Source organism: Hippopotamus amphibius, chromosome 1 (assembly GCF_030028045.1).
Source record: "Hippopotamus amphibius kiboko isolate mHipAmp2 chromosome 1, mHipAmp2.hap2, whole genome shotgun sequence".
Taxonomy (NCBI): Eukaryota; Metazoa; Chordata; class Mammalia; order Artiodactyla; family Hippopotamidae; genus Hippopotamus; species Hippopotamus amphibius.
In genome coordinates this window covers 133991183-134015597 of record NC_080186.1, presented here as the reverse complement: position 1 = coordinate 134015597, position 24415 = coordinate 133991183, and the positions used below count along the sequence as shown (strand labels likewise).

General features: G+C 46.5%; 1 protein-coding gene across 1 annotated transcript in view; it reads left to right on the top strand.

Annotated features, from left to right (window-relative positions):
- Positions 1 to 24415, top strand: part of DOCK2 (dedicator of cytokinesis 2) — a 414056-nt gene that overhangs the window by 333239 nt on the left and 56402 nt on the right. The window contains exons 31-33 of the mRNA XM_057729388.1: positions 9321 to 9421; positions 9514 to 9572; positions 18926 to 19074. Coding sequence (XP_057585371.1) covers positions 9321 to 9421; positions 9514 to 9572; positions 18926 to 19074 — 309 coding nt within the window. The remainder of the gene's footprint in view (positions 1 to 9320; positions 9422 to 9513; positions 9573 to 18925; positions 19075 to 24415) is intronic.

The window sequence follows — 24415 nt, the reverse complement described above, 5'->3', positions numbered from 1 at the left end:
ACCTTACATTTAAGTCAGGCAACTGAACTATCACGATGATGGTGATAAAAAGAATAGCTGCCGTTTTCTGACAGCATCGTACATGCAGATCTCACAAGAAGCTCTTCAGGCGTTGTCTTTCTCAGTCCTTACAACTACCCTACAAGGTCGTTGCTGGGACTATCATTTTCTCTATTGGAGGGACTTGGGCACGCAGACTCCCAGGCGATGAGCAGACAGCCTAAAGTCACTCAGCATGTCAGTGCAGAGGTGGGACCAGAGCACAGCAGTGGCTGCCACCAGAGCCTGCAGATCACCATGGCCACACGCTAGAGATAGAGTTTCACCACCACACTGGGTTGACTGCTTGGCAGGGTCTGGGTGAGAGTTATAAATCTTTGACATGGAAACAAAACATGTCACTTTGGCTGTTTGAATCAGGAGAAGTGTTTGATCCCCTTCCAAATGTGGCCCAGATGCCTGCAGGCTCCAGTTACAAGTATGATCAGGGGAGTTAATAAGGCCATTGTTTTTTTGGAGGGACGGCTTGGAACAACACACCTAGGGGCCAGCCGCAAGGCAGTGTTTGGGCCATAAAACTGTTGGCTGGTTTGTTCATCTCTTTCCGTGGGCGTTGCAATTGCAGCCTCAGACCTGATTTCCTGCCTCTGGCTCTCCTCCATGGTCTTGGGAGGTACTTTCCAAGAGAAGCTCAGCTTCAGTCCTTCATGCCGTGTTTTTAGTTTTTAACCCAGTTTTCCTGAAAGAAAATCTGCATTTGAGAATTGCCCAGAGAAGTAGGGATTTCATACATGGAAGGTTTGAGCTTATGAGCTGTGTGGCTTTAGGCAAATTACTTCACCTCTCTGCCTCAGTGTCCTCAACATCAAATTATGACACTAATAGTAACTACTTCATCGGATTGTTGAGAGGATTAAGTGAATTAATTCATGTGAAATACCTAGGACAATGCCGGAGAGAATGGCAGCTGTTTAATAAATGCTGGCTCATCATAATTACAATAACTCTCATTTTGATATGATGGTGGTGGTGGTGGTGATCCTAAACGTGTCATATCTGGGAACCCATATGTCAGTCCTCAGCAAACAGGACGGTAGGGAGGCATCTGTCTGGTCACCACAGCACTGCCTAGAGCTGTCACATTCACAAGTTTTGTAAAACGGTAAAGTGGCCAACATTACAAAATGAAATGTCTCTTTTTCTAATGAGACTTTCATAGATATTTATTGGGAAGCACTCAAGAACAGGATCATCCTTCAACCTTATCTTTGTTCTCCTACCTTCTCCTCACTCGTGTGAGAACGGATGTGTTCTCTGGATCCTGCCTGGAACACGCCTTGTTTCCTGCTCACGGGTTCATTAATTATGCCCTTAATACCAGCAGGAGCACCATCCATCACTAAGCACTGCTGGCCTTGGCAGCTACTCTCCAGAGGAGGGGCAGGTACAATGAGATTATCCTTAATATCTTTTCCGGAACTGTGGTTTTATGATTCAAAGCGCAAAAAGCAAGCAGCTCTGTGGGTGCCACTCTGTAGGTGACAAGGCCTGGGAATTAGAAAGATGGTGTTTCCTGCTTGGGGCTAGAAAAATTTGCATTCCCAGGCCCTGTTCAAGATGCTGGGCCTTGACATTCACATCTCTTGGCAAGGGCGGGGAAGACCAAGAGAGCATTTTGAGTTTAACTCAGCGAGAATTTTTGTTTAAGAGCAGTTCTCATGAGTCCAGGCTATTGCAACATACCCTGAGAAATTCAGAAGCAAAATGGAACATTGCCCCACCCTCAAGAATCTTGGAGTCTCAATAGCAGACTATAAATCTGTCTTCTCGCATCCAAGCTTTTGAAGAAGGTGACTAACCTTTATTAGGCATGGGCTTAGGGCATTTTGATCCTTATTGTAACCCTGTTAGGTTTGGATATACCCATTTTATTGATGAGTAAACTGATCTTCAGAGAAGTGGTTGACTTTCCTGGTAAAGGTCATCTAACTATTAAGTGGGGCTGCTGGAATTCAACCCCAGGCCTGTCTACAAGACCCAAGTTCTTTTCACTCTTCTGCACTGTCCCTTAGAAACAGGGTACCTTTCAGATCTAGGAGACAGCTCTGTGTAGCTCCAGAAACACTGTCTGCCCTGTTAGCTCTTGCTGGCTGGGGGATAGAGAGCTCTACAATGATTGGCTGTAGGATTAGACTCTCCATGTTGGAAACTGTTTGGCTCAGGAATCAGTGGTTGCACTTCAGATGTGCTCTTTGGCTCCAGGTAAAATTTTTCCATCTTAGGTGACTGCCTGAGTGCTACTAAGACCTTTCTCTCTACTTGGGAGCCTCTAATTGACTCTGCCTTTGGTAGTTCCAGCCTTAGTCTTGAGGCATTTCTGGATCAGCTTCTGGGCACCAGACCACCTTGGGATCATTTTTGAACCTGTTCTGGAGACCCTGTGGAATGAAAAGCTTCCATAATATTCCAGCCATTGGTGGAGGAATGGGGGCGAGCGTGGTCTTTATAATGGGAAATGTAACCAGTGATGGCAAAAAACGTGAGAGAGGGAGCACAGACACAGAGGGAGCACTCACTGAAGCCTCGAAGAGGCCCACAGCACGACCCACAGGGAGGTCATGGCAGGACGCCTCCACCAGGCAGGAAGATGGTCACGTGCTTGGGGACAGCTTCCGCAGCCTTGCCTGCTTCAGCTTGAGGACCCCAGACAACCTCTGGACTGATGCTCCCAATCTGAATCTGTAGTTGGAAACTTCAATCCCAGAATCAGTGGCATCTTCAGAATGGCCATGACAGCTGGGCCTTCGTACCACAGAGGTGAGTATGCCGACTGCATTTCAGCAACCCTGGATGTTTGGTCCTTTTTTTGAAAAAATAAGAATTTGGGGTGAATAATAATTCAAGGCCATTGAGAAAGAAACTTATAGGATCAAAAATTCTTGATGCCTCTGCTATGAAGACATCTGCTGAACCAGTGGAAACCTCAACCAAGGACAAAGGCTAATGGGAACCGAGGAAGAAGAAGAAAAGCAGTCTTAGCAGAAGAGCAGAGTGGTTAAAGAATTCAAGTTCTGGAGACAGACACACTTGGATTCAAGTGCCAGCTTCAGCATTTTGTAACCGTGTGACCTGGGGCAAGTTATTCAACCTCTCTGGCCCTCCGTTTCCTGTTCTCTAAAATGGGGAGACTCATAATACAAATAGCATAGTTTCTGGGGAGGATTTAATAAGAACACACGCGGAGTGCTGGGCTCATTAGTGAACTCATTCAGCAAATATTTCCCGAGCACACGCTGCGTTAGACACGATCCTAGACACTGGAGGTACAATGGGGAATAGAAAGATAGGTTCTCGCTTGCATGATGCTTACATCTGGTAGAGGAGACAGAAAATAAATGAATTCTACTTAAAATATGTCTTGAATCCTGCAAACAGGGTGTAATGAGGGCAAATAATGGGAGGGTGTGCTTTAGTTCAGGATAGCTGGGAAGGCTTCCCCTGGAAGTGATTTTTGAACTGAGATCACAAGACTGAGTAGGAGTTTACTAGGTAGCAATTTCCTCATTTTGTCCTTATAACTACCCCCCTTAGATACTCTCTAAACACTCAGAGCAGTAGGGTAATGGGGCCCATGACATTGGAGCTGGTAATTGGATTGGAATTCTGGAAGGTAATCTGACAGTATCTCTGAAAACAAACAACAAAAACAACAAACAAACAATAACAAAATCTGCATAGACCCTGTGCGTGAGCAGTTCCACGTGTGGGAATGTATACTACCTAACAGTCTCTCATGCATAAAGATACATAAACAAGGATGTTGATTGCAGCACCGATGTTAAAGAAGAAAAAAGTTGGAGTCAAGTAAATGTCTATAAATAGGAAATTGGTTAAAATTAAAATACATTCTTAGAGCAGAAGACCATGCAGCAAGAAAAGAGAATGCAGCAGATCCATATATGCTAATGTGCAAACATCTGCAAGAAATATTGATGAGAGGAAAAAGCAAAGTGTAGCAGACTATTAAAAAAAATGATGTCTGTACATGTTTGTTTATACACAAAGATTTTTGGAAGGATGTCCGGGAAATTGTTAGCAGCATTTTCTTCTGGGGAATTAGGCTAGGGTCCAAGGTAGGATGAAAAATAACTTTTTATTATTTAATCTTTTCTACCATTTTTTTTACTGTGTGCATATTACATTTATAATTTTTTGAGTTAATTAAAAATAGCTGAATTGGACTTCCCTGGTGGCACAGTGGTTAAGAATCTGCCTGTCAATGCGTGAGACATGGGTTTGAGCCCTGGTCCAGGAAGATCCCACGTGCTGCGGAGCAACTAAGCCCGTGAGCCACAACAACTGAGCCTGCGCTCTAGAGCCTGTGAGCCACAACTACTGAGCCCATGCAGCTCAACTACTGAAACCCGTGCACCTAGAGCCCGTGCTCCACAACAAGAGAAGCCACTTCACTGAGAAGCCCGCGCACCGCAAGGAAGAGTAGCCTCCACTCGCCACAACTAGAGAAAGCCCTCATACAGCAATGAGGACCCAACGCAGCCAAAAATAAATAAATAAATAAATAAAATAGTAAATAAATCTTAAAAAAAATAGCTGAATTCTAATTACACCCACTAGCAGTATGACTGGGTGGTTGTTTAATTTATCTGGGTCTCACTGTTTATATCTGTGAAGTAATAGAGTTGGACCAGATGACCCTTAAATTTATTCCAGCTTTAAGTTTCTATTGTCCTATGATTTCAAAATATTAAATTCCCCATCAGAAATCACCTTGCTTCTTCCCCAGGGAAAAGGAACCCGTGTATTTTGCCAAAGATTCTGTGGCTTCTGTGAGCCATCAGGCTTAATAAAATGCCACCAGGCAGCTTGGGGCAGGGAGAAAAGAAAACTCTGGGGTCTTTTGAAACAACTGGAGAATCTCTTACAAAACAGTGATCAATAAATAAATATTTTCCAGAAGGCATTGTGCTGAATTTGACATTAGGGTTACAAATAAGTGGAACCAGGACCCTTGGCACTGGTGGAACTTACAATCAGAAGAGACAGGGCCTACAGATGCTGTAGGGCCAGCACCATGGCCAGCACCACCACTCCATCTGCTGAGCACTGGTAGATGCCTTCATGCTCTTATTATTCCATCCAGCACTTACAACTATCCTTTATGGTAGTTACCATTATTTTTTCCATTTTACAAGTAAGAAACATGAGACTCAGAAAGGTCAAGTATCTAGCCAAAGATAGCTCAGCCAGTAAGAGAGAGACTGGTATCCATACCCTAGTCTGTGAGATACTGATGCATGTGCTCTTTTTTAAAATTTATTTATTTATTTATTTATTTATTGGCTGCATTGGGTCTTCGTTGCTGTACACAGGCTTTCTCTAGCTGTGGCAAGTGGGGGCCACTCTTCATTGTGGTACACAGGTTCCTCATTGTGGTGGCTTCTTTTGTTGCAGTGCACGGGCTCTAGGCATGTGAGCTTCAGTAGTTGTGGCACATGAGCTCAATAGTTTTGTGGCTCATGGGTTCTAGACAGTAGGCTCAGTAGCTGTGGCGCATGGGCTTAGTTGCTCTGCCACACGTGGGATCTTCCTGGAGCAGGAAGGGCTCAAACCTGTGTCCCCTGCATTGGCAGGTGGATTCTTAACCACTGCACCACCAGCGAAGTTCTGATGCATGTGCTTTTAACCACTGGATGATCCTGTCATGGGAAGTGAGTGCAGCACAAGGTCAGGTATGGAACAATGGACCCACCTCTGTGATTGCACCTACTAAGTGCTACTCAAATCCAGAAGAGCTGAGCAGACTTGACATGCTCTGCCTTCTGTGAAGGCCTCGTAAAGAAAGTGGGCCTCAAACTGGGCTTTGATGAAAGGATGGAACTTAGATGCTGCAGGTGTGGGAACCACCATGAGCAAAACCATGGAGGCCAAGATGCTAGTGTTCTACCTGTGTGTCTTAGCAACTCCCCTAGAATAGGCAGTTTGCTGAGATAGAAAACCCTGGAAGTTTCCTGAAAAGCCAAGTGAGTTCATGTGGTTCTGATTCTTCAGGAGCAAGAGTCAAGGAAGGTGCAGAGAAGAAGGAACCTGAGTGCCCAGCTGTATCTAGCTGTGACCGCTGCTCAGCTCATGGGCACTGCACAGAGCCAATGACCATGACAGCTTTCCCTCAGTTCCAAAGTTTGCCCCACAGAGCTCCATGGGCAGAACTTGGCAGGAGCTGTGAGTGAGATGCTTAGGGGCACCATTTCTGATCCACTAAGAAAAAGAAGTACTGGATCTATGGTCTCGTGGTCCACAAAGATCTTCAAGGAGGGAAGGCAGAAGAAAATTAGGTCCACTCGTAAGTATATACCCAAGAGAACTGAAAACATGCCCACACAAAAACTCACATGTGGATGTTCCTAGCAGCATTGTCCATAATAGCCAAAAGTGGAAACAAACCAAATGTCCATCATGGATAAACACAGTGTGGCATATCCATATATATTTATACCCAGAATAGTATTCGGCAATGAACAGAAATGAAGTACTGACATCTGTGACTACGTGGATGAACCTTGAAAACATTATGCTTAGTGAAAGGAGACAGATGTGAAAGATCTCGTATTTTATGATTCCATTTCTATGAAATGTCAGAAGAGGTAAATCCACAGAGACAGAAGTAGCTTTGTAGTTGCCAGGGACTGAGCAGGAGGGAAGAATGGGAGTGACTGCTGATGGGTGGACGGTTTCTTTTGGAGGGGTTGGAAACATTCTAAAATTAGATAGTGATGATGATTGTACTACGTTGTGAGTATACTCAAACCTGCTGAATGGTATACCGTAAAAAGTTAATGTTATGCTATGTGAATTACATCTCAGCTTTAAAAACGAAAATCAGGAATGGGGGACAGAAAACACTTTTGAAGGACCAAGTCAGGTAGAATAGAGGCTAGCCAGACGCTTCATTAGATGTGACAGTGTCTAGGTGTTCTCAAAAGTATTGGGGTTGGGGGGGATTTCTGGAATTACTTTCAAAAGCGATACCAATTCAACTTACTTTGTTACGTATCTATTTCCTGTTGTATCCTGATTGTATCTTATAAAATCCCACAAATTTAGGAATTTCTCACCCTAAAAATAACCCGTTCCAAGTCCTATGACCAGGTTTTCCCTTTCCTTGGCTTGTTGTCTCATATCCTGGTCTTAAACAGGAGGAGGTGTGAGCTCTGGGCTCACACAGACCAAAGCAGTACATTTTCAGAACCTGCAAGTCATGGGGTCGCCAAGAGGAAGGACAGTCAGAGTGGCTGAGAGACAACCTGACCTTCACTGTGTTTGGATGAGTGAGGTTGCTACGGAAACAGAAAAGCCTGAGATCTGATTCTCAGGGTGATGGGCAGCCTTTGGAGGACTTTAAGGAAGGGAGTGATAGGATCCGATCCTTTTGGGCTCTGTATGCAGAGTTGACTTTACGGGGACCACAGCTCAGGAGATCACCTCACTGCACCTCGGGAGATACTTCGTCTTTTGGATTCTGGGAGATAAAGTTTCAAATAAAAGAAGCTTATTCCCTGAAAAGAGTATGAGCTGCACAAGGGCAGGGACTGTTGCCCTATCCCCACATGATGACACAACCTTGGCCCATTGAAAATGTTCAGTAAATATGTGTTAATGCAGCTTCAGCTAAAGACTGACCACAGCATGTGGAAAGAGCCCTGAACATCAATCAGCAGCCCTGAGTTTAAATCCCAGCTCTGCTGTATGTATAACAAGCTGTGTGACCTTAGGCAAAATACTTAACCCCTCTAAGCTTGTCTTCTCATCTGTAAAATGGGCCTAATAATAGCTACCAAGTTTTGAGAGATGAAAAGAGGGATGCGTGGGAAAGTGTCTGGCCCATGGTAAAATGCAGGGCTTATTTTGCTTCTTTCTGCAACTGGAACTACAAGCCAATTGGAAAGTAATACTCTGGGCAGCGATAAGGGCTTTGTCAAGGGTAGAGCTGCTTTTCACTTAGCGTTGGCCATCTGAAACCTCTGATGAACAGCTCTGAGTGAAGGATGAAGGTCTCATTGGCAGATGATTTCTCTAGCTGGTGTTACCCCTCCTCTTGCTAGTCAATGTTTAGAGGAGGCTGGAAGTGTGTGGGCTTTGTCCAGCAAAGCTGCCCCCCCACCTGCTCCTTGCAGGGCCATGGCATCTTGTAATAATTGCCCTTGAGCACCGAAGGTGCCAGGTTGTACCATTTGCTCTGGTATCAAAGGAGTCACTAGAATAATTAAAACAGCAGCAAGGCTAACTAGTGCAGCAAGGCTAACTAGAGCTCTTATTGAGATTCATGTTCTTTAAACCCATCATCTTTACCACGGCCCTCTGCAGTGGATACAGAGGGTACCCCTTCTGCAGATGGGTTCACTGAGGCTCAACAATACCTTGGTTTGGGTCTCCATCTCTCGGTTCTGTAGCCTGTGTCAATGTCACTCACTGCTGCTAATTTTTGGAGAACTTGCCCTGTGCTGCACATTTTGCCTGATCTATTTCACCATGAGCAGGTGGAGTGGCTTCTAGTATTAGTCTCTGCATTTAGCACCAAGAGATCACGTACATGTTAAAATTATGACAAGCCTACCTATAAACTGGGCCCTCAGTGGTTCTTGAACTCAGATGAGCATTAGAATCACCCAGCGTGCTTGTGAACCCACGGATTTCTGGGGTTTGATTCAGTAGGTCAGGGGTGGGGCCAGAGAATTTGCATTTCTAATGAGTTCCCAGGTGATGCTGAAGCTGCTGGCCCAGAGCAACACTTCGGAACTATTGAACTAAAGAGAAGGGAAAAGCAAAATATTCTAAGATGTAATAGGTTGCAGACTGGTCCTCTGAGCTGTTGGGTGAATTAGGGAGGACTTCCAGGGAGGCTGAGAGTCTCTGAAATACTAATCCCTCATCACTCTCTAATTCTAGGGCAGAGAACCAGCCAGGGCACCCAGCTGGGTCGAGTTATTTGTCTTTCAAAAAAACCAAAATGAAGCAAAACAACAACAATAAAAAATCAGCCGTAAAATCTTCCTCCTTGCCCAAAATCCTCTTGTCAGAAAGAGGACGTGGTCAGCACCTAGAGAAATCCATCCATTGTCCTCGCTTTGGCCGAGATGTTAATTTCAGAGTCAGTGCCAGTTAAAAAATTGCAGTGCACAGAATTAAACTGGTTCTGCCTCTGTCTTCTGCCATCTTCATAAATTATTCACATTACCCAGCGTTTAATAAGCTTTCCCACTTCAGACCCTCTCCATGACTGTTCTCCACTCTTTCATTTACAGCTGTGGAACAACTATTTTCATCTGGCAGTGGCTTTTATCACTCAGGATTCTCTGCAGCTGGAGCAGTTCTCGCATGCCAAATACAACAAAATCCTGAATAAGTAGGTTTCATTTTAATCTCCTAAAATGGGGGGAGGGGTTCATCAGACTCTCTGAGACGGTGCCTAAAGCAGACATTTTTTGTTCCTCCTAGGTACGGGGACATGAGACGGCTAATTGGCTTCTCCATCCGTGATATGTGGTACAAACTTGGTGAGTAGGCACACGCATCCAGACAGACACATCTGCACATACCAGGCTCCCTCTCGAAGACCATCTGTTAGAGGGCCATGGGGGTTTCAGCAGTGGGAACTTGAAATAATAGTTTATCACCATACGCACCCCAGGTCTTTAATAAGTGCCTGATGAGAGAGGGTGCCCATCCCCAACTCCCACCCTCCAAAACAGCTGTGGATCTGCTTCTCCTTGATGCCCCTGAGGGATTAAGAAGTCAAACTGGAACTTACAAGAAGGAGAAAGAGCACAACTGTTGTGGAAATGCATGGCCTCACACGTCACACACATGCTTTCTGCTGATTAGTGGGCATTCTGCATCCTGCTTCTTATGTGATGTTGTGATCTACAGAAGACTCTCCAACCTCACAGGGGAGACTGGTTTTTATGGAAGATCAAGGTCTTTTGTGATATGATTGGAGGTGACCCCAGAAGCTGTCCTTGCTTCCATGAGCTACAGGAATCCTGTATGAGCTGAGTGCTATCTGTGGGAGGAAGGAAGAAGAGAAGGAGTCAGCAAGGCATTTATTGAGAGTCTGAGTCAGACCTGTGCTAAGGAGATCTTATTTAATCTTCACATCACCTCCTGCAGATGGAAACACGTCCCCCTGCTTTTATTGATCAGGAGACTCAGAAAGGGAACGAACTTGCTTGAGATGAAACAGTGGCGAGTCCCAGAGCTTGGTTTTGACTCCATGAGGATGCGGGCCACATACCTTGCCCAACGGCCTGAATCCTGCTGCAGAAATAGGTGCGGAAAGGATGAATGGGTAGATGGATGGGAGGATACATAGTAATGAGTCATGAGCCATTTTCACCTCCAATTTCTGTGCACCCTCCTTGACCCTCTGCTGGCGAATTGCTCTGCCCTGGGGTTGGATGTGGACCCCCTTCAGATGCACAGGACTATGTACATCTCTTAGATTCAACCTAGGTTACCTCCCCCAACTTTGCTTCTTGCCTCCTCAGACATCTTAGTGTCTTTCAGTCCCCATCTGATTTCCTGGACAGCCATTCCTTGCCCTTTCCAGCAAGGCCCATTCATTGTAGGGCAAGCACAATGGGTACCAGCCTGGGCTCTGCATTTGCTGAGCATCGCACTCAGGCCGAGAGCCCATGCTGCGAACAGGAGGGTTGTGGACTGGCTCACAAAACCAGAGGGAGAGCTGGGGGACCAGGCCCAGAACAAACTCCACATCTCTGCCTGGGGCCTTGTCCTGTCATTTACGTGCTGTGAGGCCCAAATCAAGGGGACTGAGTGACACTGGGCCTAACCTGGGGAAACAGCACCTTCTCTCAGGGTGCCTATGAGGATCGTGAGAGCAAACACTGGGAGAGTGAAGCCACCCGTGTCAGAGTTTTTATCATTAGTTTCACCCTTGTCCCATCAGGGTGGAACCAAATTTTCCTGTTCTGGTTTGGTAGTCATCAAAACCAGGCCTGTGTCACTAAGGCCTGAAGGGCAGGGCCCAGGCAGGTAATGTAAAAGAGTAAAGGGGCTGATGTGTGTTAAACCCACGGAAATCCATAAAGCAGCGTACCGTCAAGATTTGGGCTTGGGTGATTCTTTGTTGTGGGGGCTGCCCTATGGATTGTAGGATGTTTAGTAGCAGCCCTGCCCTCTACCCACCAGATCCTCCCTAGTTGTGACAACCAAAAAGTCTCTAGACATTGTCAAATGTCGTGTGTGTGTGTGTGTGTGTGTGTGTGTGTGTGTGTGTGTATACAAAATTACCCACATTTGCAAGCCACTATCATGAATAAATACCATCTCAGTCTATCATTTGTTATACATTTTGCATACCTTTCTCAGTCTATCTGTTGTTTTTCCACTTTGGAAAATGGCAGGGATATGAGAAATATTTTATGTTTCATTTACCATTACCCTGCAATAGGAAAAAAACAAAAAAAGCATGGTGCAAATGAAGGCCTACACCTGGCCTCAAGGGTCAGATTACAGGAAGAAGTAGGTGGGCAAGCAGACGTGACCCAGCCAAAAGAGAGAGTTGCTGTCCTGCTCTGGTTGACCGCTGTCGTTTTAGAAGGCAAGGCTGACATTGTCACATCTTCCGGTTTTTCAAAAGAAGCCAGGAAACAATTTTTAAGCACATTTTCCAATTTATGAATATTGGTGATAATTTTTTTTTTTTTTTGGCACACGGGCTTAGTTGCTCCGCGGCATGTGGGATTTTCCTGGAGCTGGGATCGAACCCGTGACCTCTGCATTGGCAGGCGGATTCCCAACCACTGTGCCACCCAGGAAGCCCATATTGATTTTTTTTTTTATTGGTGATAATTAATTGAAAGTTTTTAAAACATTGAATGTGTTCAATGAAATGTGGGGCCCAGATTTTGTTTGCATATGAGTTTGCATTCTTTAGAATGCTTTACAACAGCGCAGATGAGGTAAAGCAGTGATGGGCTTCCTTTCCCAGCTCTACACACCAAGCATTGCCAGGATTGCAAAACAGCGATCTGTGCTTTGCTTGTTTCTAGTTCTTCTACACAGCCTGCTCTTTTCTGAATGTCCTTCATTGCTGTTGTTTTGCACACAGAAGATTTTATTTAGATATAGATTATGTTTTGGCAGGCGTTCCTGAGCTCCCAGTTAGCTGATGAATGAAAAGATGTTACCAAATATCCCACCTGCTTAGAATCACAGAGCATCAGAATTGGAAGGGCCCTTTACAGATTATATTGTCCAGCATTTTTCAAACGTTTATTTTTAGCTGAGGACCAATAAAAAAATATCCTGCTCAATACAGAAATTGGATGAAAGCTAAGCTATTCTAATTGAAGTGGGTTGGGGGGGCAAGAGCCCATTTTAATGGGCCTATCCTGAGCTCCCATGTAGACCCCTGCAGATTTTCCTGGGGGAAATCCTGAAGCACTTCAGAGAATAGTTTGAAGATACAGATCTGGTCCAACCCACCATTTTACCAATGAGGAAACTGAGGCACAGAGAGACAAAGAGGTGTGTGCAAGATCATAGAGTGGATTAGAGGCAGATTGAGGACAAGTACCTCGGCACGAGTGTTTGTCCAGAAGCATCACAGACTCCTCGATGTATTCAAGCACCTATAGGATGAATTAATGGAATTAAAAAATATACCTGGGACTTCCTAGGTGGCGCCGTGGTTGAGGGTCTGCCTGCCAATGCAGGGGAAACGAGTTCGATCCCTGCTCCAGGAGGATCCCACATGCCGCGGAGCAACTCAGCCCATGTGCCACGGCTATTGAGCCTGCGCTCTAGAGCCCATGAGCCACAACTGTTGAGCCCATGTGTTGCAGCTACTGGGGCCTGCGCACCTAGAGCCCGTGCTCCACAAGAGAGGCCTCAGCAATGAGGAGTCCATGCACCACAATGAAGAGTAGCCCTCTGCTCGCCGCAACTAGAGAAAGCTCGTGTGCAGAAATGAAGACCCAACACAGCCAATTAATAAATAAATTTATTAAAAAATATATATATACCCTTTAGGGTTTCAGGGTTGCAAGAAAGAGATGCTGACTGTGGCTGCCTTAATCAGAGTAGGTACTGATTGGAAGGGCAAGGGGAAATGGGGTACGAAGGGAGGGCCAGAGACACTCACGGGTCCACGACAGGTGGTGTGATGTTGCCTTCAGGATGTCCCATCCCTGCATCACTCTCCTGGGCTACAGGCCCAGTCTCCAGGGGATGCCATTCTATTGGCCTTCCATGGATGACCTCTCCATCGATGTCCCCACCAAGCCTACATCCATCGAGGGAGGCTGACTTTCCCAAAGTAAAATGTTCATGGAGTTATGAGAGGTCAAACAAAGGCACAGATGTCCACTGCAGAAAATAAAAAGTAAAGGCTGCTGTTGCAAGGATGGCCTGGACTCCAAGGGAGAAGAAGGTGTATCAGCCTGAAGGGGTTTTCCTGCTGCTCATGAGTTAACGTGGCTGCCATCTCCTTGCCCATCTCCTTCAGGGATAAGGGAGCAGAAAGGGGAGGCAGAGTGAATGGATAGTTCCCCATCCCCACCCTACTCTGCGTTCTGCCAGATGCTGGCATTAGCACACTTTCTCTAGCATGCTAATGAGGTTAATCTGCTAATCCAAACCAGGACCAAGCACTGTATACATCAGGGACCAATGTAATGAGAACGCTGTATTGGGTAATGATGGGTTTTAAAGTGCAATTTGTGGAATATCCAAGACAGAGTGAAACTTAGAAGCTATCTGTGGCAGACACGGCTGAGTGCCCACAAAATAGCCATTCCATCCTTCTTCCTGGCTAACTGGTCCCTGATTTTTTTTTTTCACAATCACAATTTACTCAGTTAACAGTGACTTGTAGCATGTGATGGCCATGTGACCCAGCTCTATCTTATGAGAATCAACAGAAATAAACTTCTTGGGGCTTCAGGGAAACATTTTTTCCTAATTAAAGTAAAAGGGAGGGGGACAGATTCAATGAGCACAGCACGTTTTTCCCCACAGTCTTTCCCCCCTCTTCCTTTCTGGGAAACAGTAAGATGCCTGGAGGTGCGGGAGCCACCTCGAAGCCATGAAGACAAAAGTCACACCCTGAGGATGCAGGAGCAACTCTGGACTGACCATTTTTGACTTCTTATTAAGGAAGAAAACTAAAGCAGAACTTACTCAGTTTAGCCATGGGAATCAGACTTCTGCTACGTCCCTATCTGACTCATTATCTAATACCATGCCCTGACTTTATAGGTGAGGTCACTGAGGCCCAGAGAGGCACAAGCACATTCCCAAGGTCAACAACAATTCCGTGACTCAGCTGAGGCAAAAGAGCCAGACTCTTGACCTGAAGTCCAATGTTCTTACTAATAATTTTTTTTCAGAATATGCAAATTATTTTCAAAGAGTGTGAAATAGCCAGCTATGTTTTTCAAAGGCTGCTGATAATGAGTAAATCCTAATGCATGTTAAGTTTTAAATTTTTGTTTTAATGCCCAAAGCAATCAGGGCATCATCACCATGATCATCAGTGTCACCATATTCGTCTCATCAGGAGAGATTTGAGCAACCCTGTGATTATAAGATAGCTAATTGCAAAGATAATCTCAGGCCGGAAGATTATTCAGGGAAGAGTCTAGACATTTGTGTGTGTGTGTGTCTGTGTGTGTGTGCGCACGTGTGCGTGCTTTTGTGAGACAGGGTACATGCACGGAGGTCTTTATGGAGAGAAGGACAATACGTTGGTACCAGGACCCAGCCACTAAAGGGTTAATGCCATTTGTGTCTTTGGATCCTGGGTTGATGCCAGATATAATGTACTCTTCCTGATAATGTAGCATCATAATATTTGATTTCTGCTTGGAGTGAAGCAGGGCACATTTTGCCAAAATGACTTTGTACTTAACCATCCCACATTCGCTTGAGTTAATGCAGGTCTGCTGTGTTAACAGTCTTCATGGGAAAGAAAGACAAATTTCAGTGGCTGGCATGATGGCCTCACATGTGGGGAGGTCAATCCCAGCAGAGCTGTGAGAGCAACTGAGCCATTACTTTTTAAGTACCGATGGAGTGCCCAGCTTGGCGCTAAGCTCCAAGGAAGGGCGTGAGAGTTGGGGAAGTATAAGACACAGTCCCTGCCCTGCCTGGAAGAGCCCACCATCCAGCTCTAAGAGTAGAACAAACTGAGAGTTTAAACAACAAAGTAAGAGCAGGTTCTTTACTGTGAAATGGGTGGTGGAGCCTCAGGAGTTCAGGCAAACAGGAGGATGGCTCTGTTGAGTAAATGAATTAGACCCCAGGGTAGTCAGAACTGAAAGATGGGGGGGCAGGGCAACTATTCCAGGAGAGCAACTAGCCTAAGCAAGCATGGCTTCCTAGAGTTGGGGAGAAGCTGCTGGGAAAAAATAGGAAATGGGGTTAGAAAGGCATTCATCCATCAACCCACCATCCATCCATCCATTCATTTATTCATTTAACAACAAATATTGAGCACTGTGATAGGCAGAATAGTACCTCCCCAAAGATGTCAAAGTCCTAACCCCCAGAACCTGTGTATAAATTACCTTACATGGCAAAGTGGCCTTTTCCTAAAAAGGATAGTGATTAAGGATAGTGAAGATGGAAAGAGTATGCTGGACTATCCAGGTGGACCCAGTGCAATTACAGGGTTCTTGTAAGTGAAGAAAGGAAGCAGGCGAGTTGGAGAAAGATTAGAAGAAGCAACATTGTTGGCTTTGAAGATGGAGGAAGGAGCCATGAGCCAAGGGAGGTGGGCGACCTCTAGAAACTAGAGAAGGGAAGGAAATGGTTTCCTCCTTAGACCCTCCAGAAAGAACTCCGCCCTGCTCACACTTGACTTTAGCCCATTTCAGACTTCTGACCTCCAGAAGCGTAAGATTAATTCATGTTGCGTTAAGCCACTGTCTGTAGTGATTTATAACAGCAGCAACAGGAAATGAAGACAAGCTCCCTGTAAGTGCCAGGCACTATGTCAGTGGCTGATACTACAGTGGAAAAGAGCTGTAGTTAGAGACATAGCCCCTGACCTCATGGACTTTGCACTGAATAGTAACATACTAATTGTAGAGCTATTCAATTATGGTTTAGATTTATCCCACTGGCTTATTGGCACTTTAAAAGTCTTTTCTAATTGGTATCTGTTCCTTGTGAGACTCAGCTTCCATTATGGGAAAAAGACCCTCACCCGTTCCCTTCCTTGCCCTTTTTTGAAAACAACAAGCAGGTGTGTCTCTTGAATGAGAATTTTTTTTTTCCCAGAGTTTGCATTCACTTAGCCACAAATATATTCCTTGTGTGTGTGTGTGTGTGTGTGTGTGTGTGTGTGTGCATGTGTGAGCATCTGTGTATATAAAGACACACATGCAGGTTACTTGAACACAAAATCCAATGTGCTGAAGTTCCATTTTTTTATGTAAATGAATAAAATTTCTTTATGGAGCACTGTGAGGGCCACAGAGATTACCCTGCGTTTGGAGATCAGCATCTCTGTCTCTCTCGCCTTTCCCTATTCTTCCAAACATTTCTTCAACTGAATGCAGGTCCAAAGTGTCTAAGAAACCCATGGTCTATGGCATGTTCGCTCTTTATTTTAAACCTTCTTAAGTACATCCTTATCAGACCTGATGCCCTCCAGTATTCTACAGGCCTTTGTTGCATAAGCATTTCTCCATTCCGTGATAGCTTATCTGACAGTTCCCCATTTACCTTCTACTTATTATTACACTCGACTTTGAATTTTAAAACCCCACTGAGGATTTAAAGGATCTTGAAGGACAAAATCAGAAACCTAGATTAGCAGTTACTATAAATCTCTGGGAAAGCTAGTTTTTTTTTTTTTCTTTCTTTTTCTCTATTTGGACCAACATGAAGTATAATCCAAATACATCATATAATGAAGCTGATATCCTGGAAAACGTGTCTTTATATTTCACTCCACTCTCTGTCTGCCTTCATCATTTCATTCTAACTGAAGATATTCCTAGGATGATGCCTTTTTTATCTGAATTCTGGAGAAATACTCCAACATTAAGCCTCATTTAGGCTGAATTAAAATTCATTTTCTTGCTGCCTTCCCTCCTGACCCCTTTTCTCAGCTTTAACGGAAGGCAACAGTGCCAGCTATATGCCACACCGCCTGAGTTTCTGCAGCCCAGGAGCTCTCTCCCCCTGGCGAAGACCACCAGTGCACATCCTGACAAGGGGGAAAGCCAGCATGGGCTTCTTGGGCTCTGGAACTCAGGAGGAGAAAGTGGCAGCTGCTGATGAAACACCCGGGTGTCAGCTTCAGTGACAGGGTTGCTGGGATAGGCTTGCCCGTGCTCCCTGGGAAATCCCTGCAATTCCTTTAAGTGCCCCTCTCCTCCCTCTTCTCTGCCGCATCTTATGTGTGTAGTCTGAGGAGTCTGCACAGTTCTGCTCAACGAGGCTGCCCGTCACGGTTCACTTTGGTCAAACATCACAGCAGCAATAGCTAACACGATATGAAGTGTGCCGTGCGCCAAGCACCGTCCAGGGTGCTGGATAAATAGCAGTTCATTTATTCTTCACAACAGCCCTATGAAACAAATACTGTTATTCTCTCACGTTACAGATGAGGACATGGAGGCCTCAAGAGGTCAACTTTCCCAACATCACATAGCTAGTTGACGGCAGAATCCATTTACATAGTTCAGGTAATCTAGATCCAGAATCAGTGCCCTTAACCCCTGGGCAACACTACCCATGCCCCTGGGCACTGATTCTCCCAGGCTCTGTGCTAAGTATACACAGACGTATTTTCACATGGTCTTCTCAACAGGTGGGCATTGTGATGGCATTTTTGTAAGACACATATTCAAGTCACATAGCCAGTGAGTGTGGGAGCTAGGCAAATTTATTTCCTCGTTTGGCAGACATTTATTTTATTTATCATTCATTTTATTTATTTGGATCTAATATGTTCTATGCTCAGTGCTACAGATATAATAACAGACATGCTCTCTACTCTCACAAAGCTCTCCGTGGGGGAGGCGACGTTTATCAAATGAAGACATCATTGCCAAGTCGGCTAAGAAGACAGACCACCAGCCAGTGCAGGGTGTCTGACCCAGCTGGGGGTGGGGTGGGCATGCAGTAAGGCTTTTCTCAGCGGATCCATCCACAGGAAGCCAGGTGGTAACGGGCTGATGCTGGGGAACAGGCAGGGGAAAATATGACCAACAAAGGAGCAGTGTGTGCACAGGCCTGGCGGTGAGGAAGCAAGGTAAGCTTGTGACGCTGGAACCAGGCCAGCACGGGGAGAATGCCACGAGCCAGGGCAGGGGACCCAGGCATGCCTTGAAACGAGGCAGAAGAATCAAGAAGTTGTAGCTCATCTGACCATAAAGCCATGTTTTAACTCCCACTGTTCCACTGACCATACGTTTATAGCAGGTTCTTGGCAGCAAATTTTGCCTTTCTTGCTATCCTGAAGCGGTTGGTAAAGCGTGTTTTCCAAATCTCAGAAACGTGGCTTGTGTCGCAGTCAGGCATAACTTCACGTATCCCTGTGATTCGCCGTCACTGACACGTTCTATCAGAGCCCTGTTTGCAAAGGAGATGATGCAGGTGAAAACCCTTGTAAACAGCAGTGTGCTTTCCACACCCCTCCGTTATCAGCCTTAACAGCGGAGCTCACTTGGGATGACGCACACGTCTCTTACAAGAGTTAATGTATGTAAAGTGTCCAAAACGGTGCCTGGATCCCGGTAGACACCTGTATGAGTGTTAACTGTTGTTTTTACCATCCTGCCTCCCTTTTCGCATTCCCCAGGCCTGGTCTGAGGAGAACCTGTGCATCATGACACCTGTCTCATGGGTCCATGTCCCTCTTCTCTTTCAGGCCAGAACAAAATCTTCTTCATCCCAGGCATGGTGGGACCTATACTAGAGATGACACTTATCCCTGAGGCTGAGCTCCGGAAAGCCACCATCCCAATCTTCTTCGACATGATGCTGTGTGAATATCAAAGGAGTGGGGATTTCAAAAAGGTAAAAAATGAGGCTGGAAACTCATGCCAGCATCCCTAATCCCCAGCCCATTTCACCATAATGATATCCTCGTTCCATCTGCCTGGGCTTCATTCAGAGGCTTGATGGTAGGCTGGGGACATTTATTCGTGCCCAGAATGAGCTGGCAGATCGGATTTGGTCAGTGTTCTATCACGCTTTCCTGCCCGAGGCTGAGATTCAAATGCACTTTCTTGCTGTATATCAGCATGGCCCATTTCTCAGCAATATAAGAATCCTACTTCCCTACTGAAGAGCCCCCTCAAGGTGTGTCCAAAGGGCCTCCTCCTCCCACCTGCCCCCACCCCTGACACCCACCTCTGTCCAGCACTTCCAGTTCTGCGATCACTCGGAAGATCTGAATAGAGAAAGAGCTGACCTCGCCAGATATCAGACTTGGCCATGCGTCAGGGCTGACAGCAAGTAGGGCCTGAGGCCTGTCACTCAGGAGGGCCCTGCAGACCTGCCGAGGCGATAGAATGGCAGGCTTTCCCCAGCATGGAGTCCCCAGCAGGGAGTGAACCACCTATGTCAAATGCAAGGGCCACTGGCCAAGAAGTTTCATTGAAAATCCCATCAAATTTGAAGGATAAGGACTGTTTTCTGGGCCCAGTCACTCCAGGTGCTTCTGCCAGTGGAGTAAGCACTGGTTTCCACAACAGATTCCTGGCAGCATTCAGTAGTCACGCCCAGATTAGGAAGGTTGGTCTTTAAGTCCTGTCAAGGCCGCCTTAGCGGTGTCCTCAGGTCTCACCCTCCTGTCTTCTCGGCCCCCTTCTTCACCTGCTTCTCCCCCTACCTGGGCTCCGTGCCCTCCCTGACCCCTGCCACATCCCTGCCTCTCATTCTACACCACATCCTGCCACCAAACAATTTTCCTTAAAACGGGTACCTAAGTGCCTTCTAAAAGGCAGCAGATTCCAAACTGTTTTTCCTTGAAATCCTTGAGGACTTTACCCTCTCTCTGTTCATTGGTTCTCTGATCCTTGCCCAATAAAGTCCAAACCCTGTTGCTAGCATTCCAGGCCCTCCTTGCTCTGGCCTTCAGTTAAACGTTCCAGCCATTCCCTCTCTTTCCTCCACCTCACTTATTCTCCAGGCATCCCTGCAGCTCACCTGAATTGTGTTGTCTTGGTGAGCATCCTCCTTCATGTCCCTCTTCCTCTGCTTCTCTGCCACGTTCACGGTCCTGCCTGCCAACACCATCTACACTCCTATCACTCCTGCAAAGCCCACCCCAACGTTCATCCTTTAAGAGATCTTTGGCCTCTATTCTTATGTCATTGCAGCCATCCAAGGTATCGTTATTACGTACCGCCTGCCAGTATACTCATTTCTATGCATTTTTCTGCATCTTCCTCATCTTCATGTCATAAAAGTGCTGATGATGGTGACAATGACTGCTGTTAAGTGGGCGTTTACTCTGTATTAAGCACTGTAAATGCTTTCCATACATTAGTTCATGTCATCTTTTTAATTCAACACTATGAGGCAGGCAGCGTTACTGTCCCAATTTTAAGATGAAAATGCTGAGGTTTAGAGAGGTGAAGTCACTTACCCAAAGTCACACACCAAGAAAGAGGCAGAGCAGAGGTTGCAACACACAGGTCACTACGATCCCAAGCCCAGGCTGCGCCCACTGGGCTATCCAGCCCCTGGCCTCATTGCAGTAACTGCTAGCTGAATGAAAGGATGAATGGCATCCTCTCAAACAGTGCCTTCTCAAAAAATGTCCCATGGAGCACTAATCCCACCAGATGCTCTAGGGAAGAGGGTGTGGAGGTTAAATACCTTAGGAAGCCCCTGCATGTCTTAACCCCTCATGGAGATTTCCAGTGCACGTTAACGTGGTCAAGGCACTGAGATGTTCCACACAAACAGACCTGTTGAATTTCTCAAATTTATTTCTGCAAGACACATCTATTGGATGTGCCAATCACTTTGGAAAAGGTGGTTCTAAGAGGAAAGAGACTAGTTAGCTGTGATGATCCCAGTGTGAGAGGGTGCACTCCCCGCTCAGGGACTGGTGGGAGCTCTCTAGTCCCAGAAAGGCTGATGACCAGCTGCCCCCCTGCAGGGAGCCTGTGAAGAAATCAGGTGAGGAGTTCAGATGCAGAAAGAGACCATTTCCAACCAGCTGGGGTGGGGGAGTGGAAGGTGCAGCCCTGGATCAAGTGTTTGAAGGTTGTCTGGAATCTGCTGCCTTTTAAGGGGGAAGCAAAGTCTGTGAAGCTTGGGAACCTGAGAAGGGCACATTACGTGGGATGAAGGGCATCATTCTTCCCTTCAGGTCAGCACTTCCCTCAAATGGTATGGGTACCAGCTGGCTCAGAAGATGTCCTGGGAGTAGGTGTGCAAAAGAAACACTCCCAGTACTGATGGCACACAATATCTGAAAGAGGAGCGCACCCAAGTCCTTTCTGGATCACAACCTGACACTTGTGTTTGGTGGCTGCATGTTTTCTGGCGCTTGCCTGCAGTGTGATTTTCCTGCCCTAATGGATTCCCTCATTGAGGCACCCCTGTGGCACACACCCACCTAATCTACATGAATGGGGTCATCCTCGGGCTCCTAGCTCCAGGCACACGTTCATCTAAGCTCCTTCCCCAGTTGCTTCTCTTCGTTGCTACCTTATCGAAAGGGACAATCAAGCTGACTAATGGGGCAGCTTCCCATGTGAACACCAGCTGCGTGCTTGGTGGGAGCCCAGCTGTGGGATGAGCAGACCCAGGTGTCACTGCATGGTTCAGAGTAAGCGGCCATGGATGGTGTCCCCAGGAAAGGGAGGACACAAGGCCCCCAGGAGCTGCCCTGATGGCCAGATCCAGAGTGAACCCCAGAACTGGGGTTTGAAATCCAGAAGGCATGGTGTGCAAACTGGTATTAGTGAAGAACGCCAAATAATCAGATAAGAGAAGAACCAGGTGCCCAGAAGATGACAAGGTTCCCTTTCTAAAATGTGGATTTTAAAGGAAATAGCAGAGCTCACAGGAGAACTTAACACGGTCTTTGCTCCTAGCTCACACTGGGCCTTCTGGCCTGATACCCTATGTCTTGTAGTTCTTTTGCTGTCATGCCCTTGCTGGGTTCTTCCTTTGATTTCTTCACCTGAAGAATCCTAGTCCTCCTTCAGCTGTGGCCTCACATTTTGGGAAAGCCTTTCCTGCTTCCTAGGGCAGTGGGGCATCTGGATGCAAGAGACAAAGATTTGCTCCAGCAGGATGTGCATGAGTGGAACCGGGACAGGCAGGGGGTAGACTCTGAGGGGTTGGGATGGGTAGGACGAGGCTCCAGAGCAGTCTCTCTTTCTGCTCTGAGTTTCTTCTGCAGCCTCATCACCAGATTTCCCTGCTCCTCTTCTAGCCCAAATTAAATAGCTGATGCATTTACCCCTCGGGAGTACATCACTTCACCCCAGACCGTCTCAGGGTCTCTCTGTCTTTGCCTGGGACTGGATTTCACATCCCTGGTATACTCCATGATTCCCCTGGTGGGCAGGGAGGTTTCAGCAAGAGGGACCTTGAGTTGGCCACCCTGTGGCTGGCGTGGCCATGCCCCAGTTAAAGTGAAATGCATCTCGTCCTGCCTGCGTGGGGCACAGGCATGTCACCTGTGCCCCATAGCATGACAGTCTGCTCATAGGCTTGCCTCCATCCCAAGACTGTGAGCTCTTTGAGGGCCAAAGCCATTCCCCCAGGCCCGAACTCCCAGCACCTGTCAATTGCCTGACACGAACGCAACGTGAACCATGTCAATGATCTCAGTATGAATGGAGGCACTTAGACCCCCATCCCACCACGTTTCAGAGGAAGAGCCTTGGTACAGAGAGGAACATTCCAGTGACTGTTTTTAGAATGCAGGATAATGGTGGTGGCTGACCACTGCCTGAGTAACCCCAGGGGAGTGGGTAGACTAGTTGTCTTGCTGGCAAATTCTTTGTATAAGGAGGGGCTATGGGCTTTCTGGATGATGTTAGTGGGAAGGAGTGGAGGTTCTGGGATGCAGAGGCTGAGTAGGGTGGTTACCTATGATGCAGACTGTAGAACAGGATTATGTACTCATCAGCACGAGGGTCTGAGCTCTCAGCAGGCAGGCAGTCCAGAGAGAATCCCTCTCTCAGAGAAGGAAGAGATCATAGCAATGTGGTAGCAGCACCTAAAACGGTGCCTGGAACACAGCAGAAACTCAATAGTTGCTTGTTGAAGGAATTAATGGACAAAGATATTAGTTTGGCAGACTCCACTGAGACTGAGTCTTGGCGTGGAGTAAATTGGTGATTCAAATGGCTTAGAACATAATGTGGAAAAGAGCAAATCAATTCAGTAAATATGTACTGAGCACCTGCTGTCTTCTGGACACTTTGGAGTCAGATAGACTTGCTGCTTATAAGCTGAATAAATTTGGGGAGGTTATTTAAGCTTCTCAGCCTCAGTTTCTCATCCATAAAATGTGTATCATAATAAGATTATAGGTTCCCAGACTCAAGCTCCATGGGGGATAAAATGAAACAGGAAGAGATGAGATAACTCAGAGAAAATTAGGAAGCTGCACTGGCTCCCATGAGCATCCCTCCTCACGTGACACGGTCTCCTCCAGCTTCCTCCCGTGTCAGCTTCCACCCAACCCAGGACGACCAGTGCTTAGTTAACAGAGGAGACCACAGGCTGACTTACTGGTGCCAGTTTCATCTTTGTTATCTCTCTGCCATCCTGGCCTGTCACACCATCTCTGCCCCCTCCCGTGTCACAGTCAGCACTTTCCCTTTGAAGAAGAGCTCTTGCTCCCTAACTTTCACACTTCAGTGGGGCCAGGCTCCTATCAAAAAAATGTTCTAGGCAAACAAGATGATGAACATAGCCAAGAGGTCCTAAAGCAGTCAGGAGAGGCACAGGAAGCAATGCAGAGAAGGCATGATGCCAATGGGAGGGCCCTGTGAGGTCATTCTGCTGCAAGAGGAGGTCTGGGCTCCTAGAGCTCACTCCCTTTTTCCTGAGTGTTTTTAAGATTGGTATTGGACCTTGCAGCATCTAACTTTTGTGAAAGTAACATGCAGGTGCTCCTGAACAAATATCCATCTTGCAGAGGTGGGGTGAGGAGGCAGTGGTGTGATGCAGTCTTGTAGCTGTAGATGAAATGGAATTTATTTGGAGAAGCCAGAGCTACGCCCTAAGCTCTTCATAGTGACAATGTTGGGGGTAAGGCCTGTCATGGTGACATCAGGTAGTGTATGTCTGGGAGTGTATGAGACCCTTGGGTGTACCCTAGGTCAAGTCCATCCATCCTTTGAAACCCAAGACACAGGTCCCACTTTGCCTCAGTGTC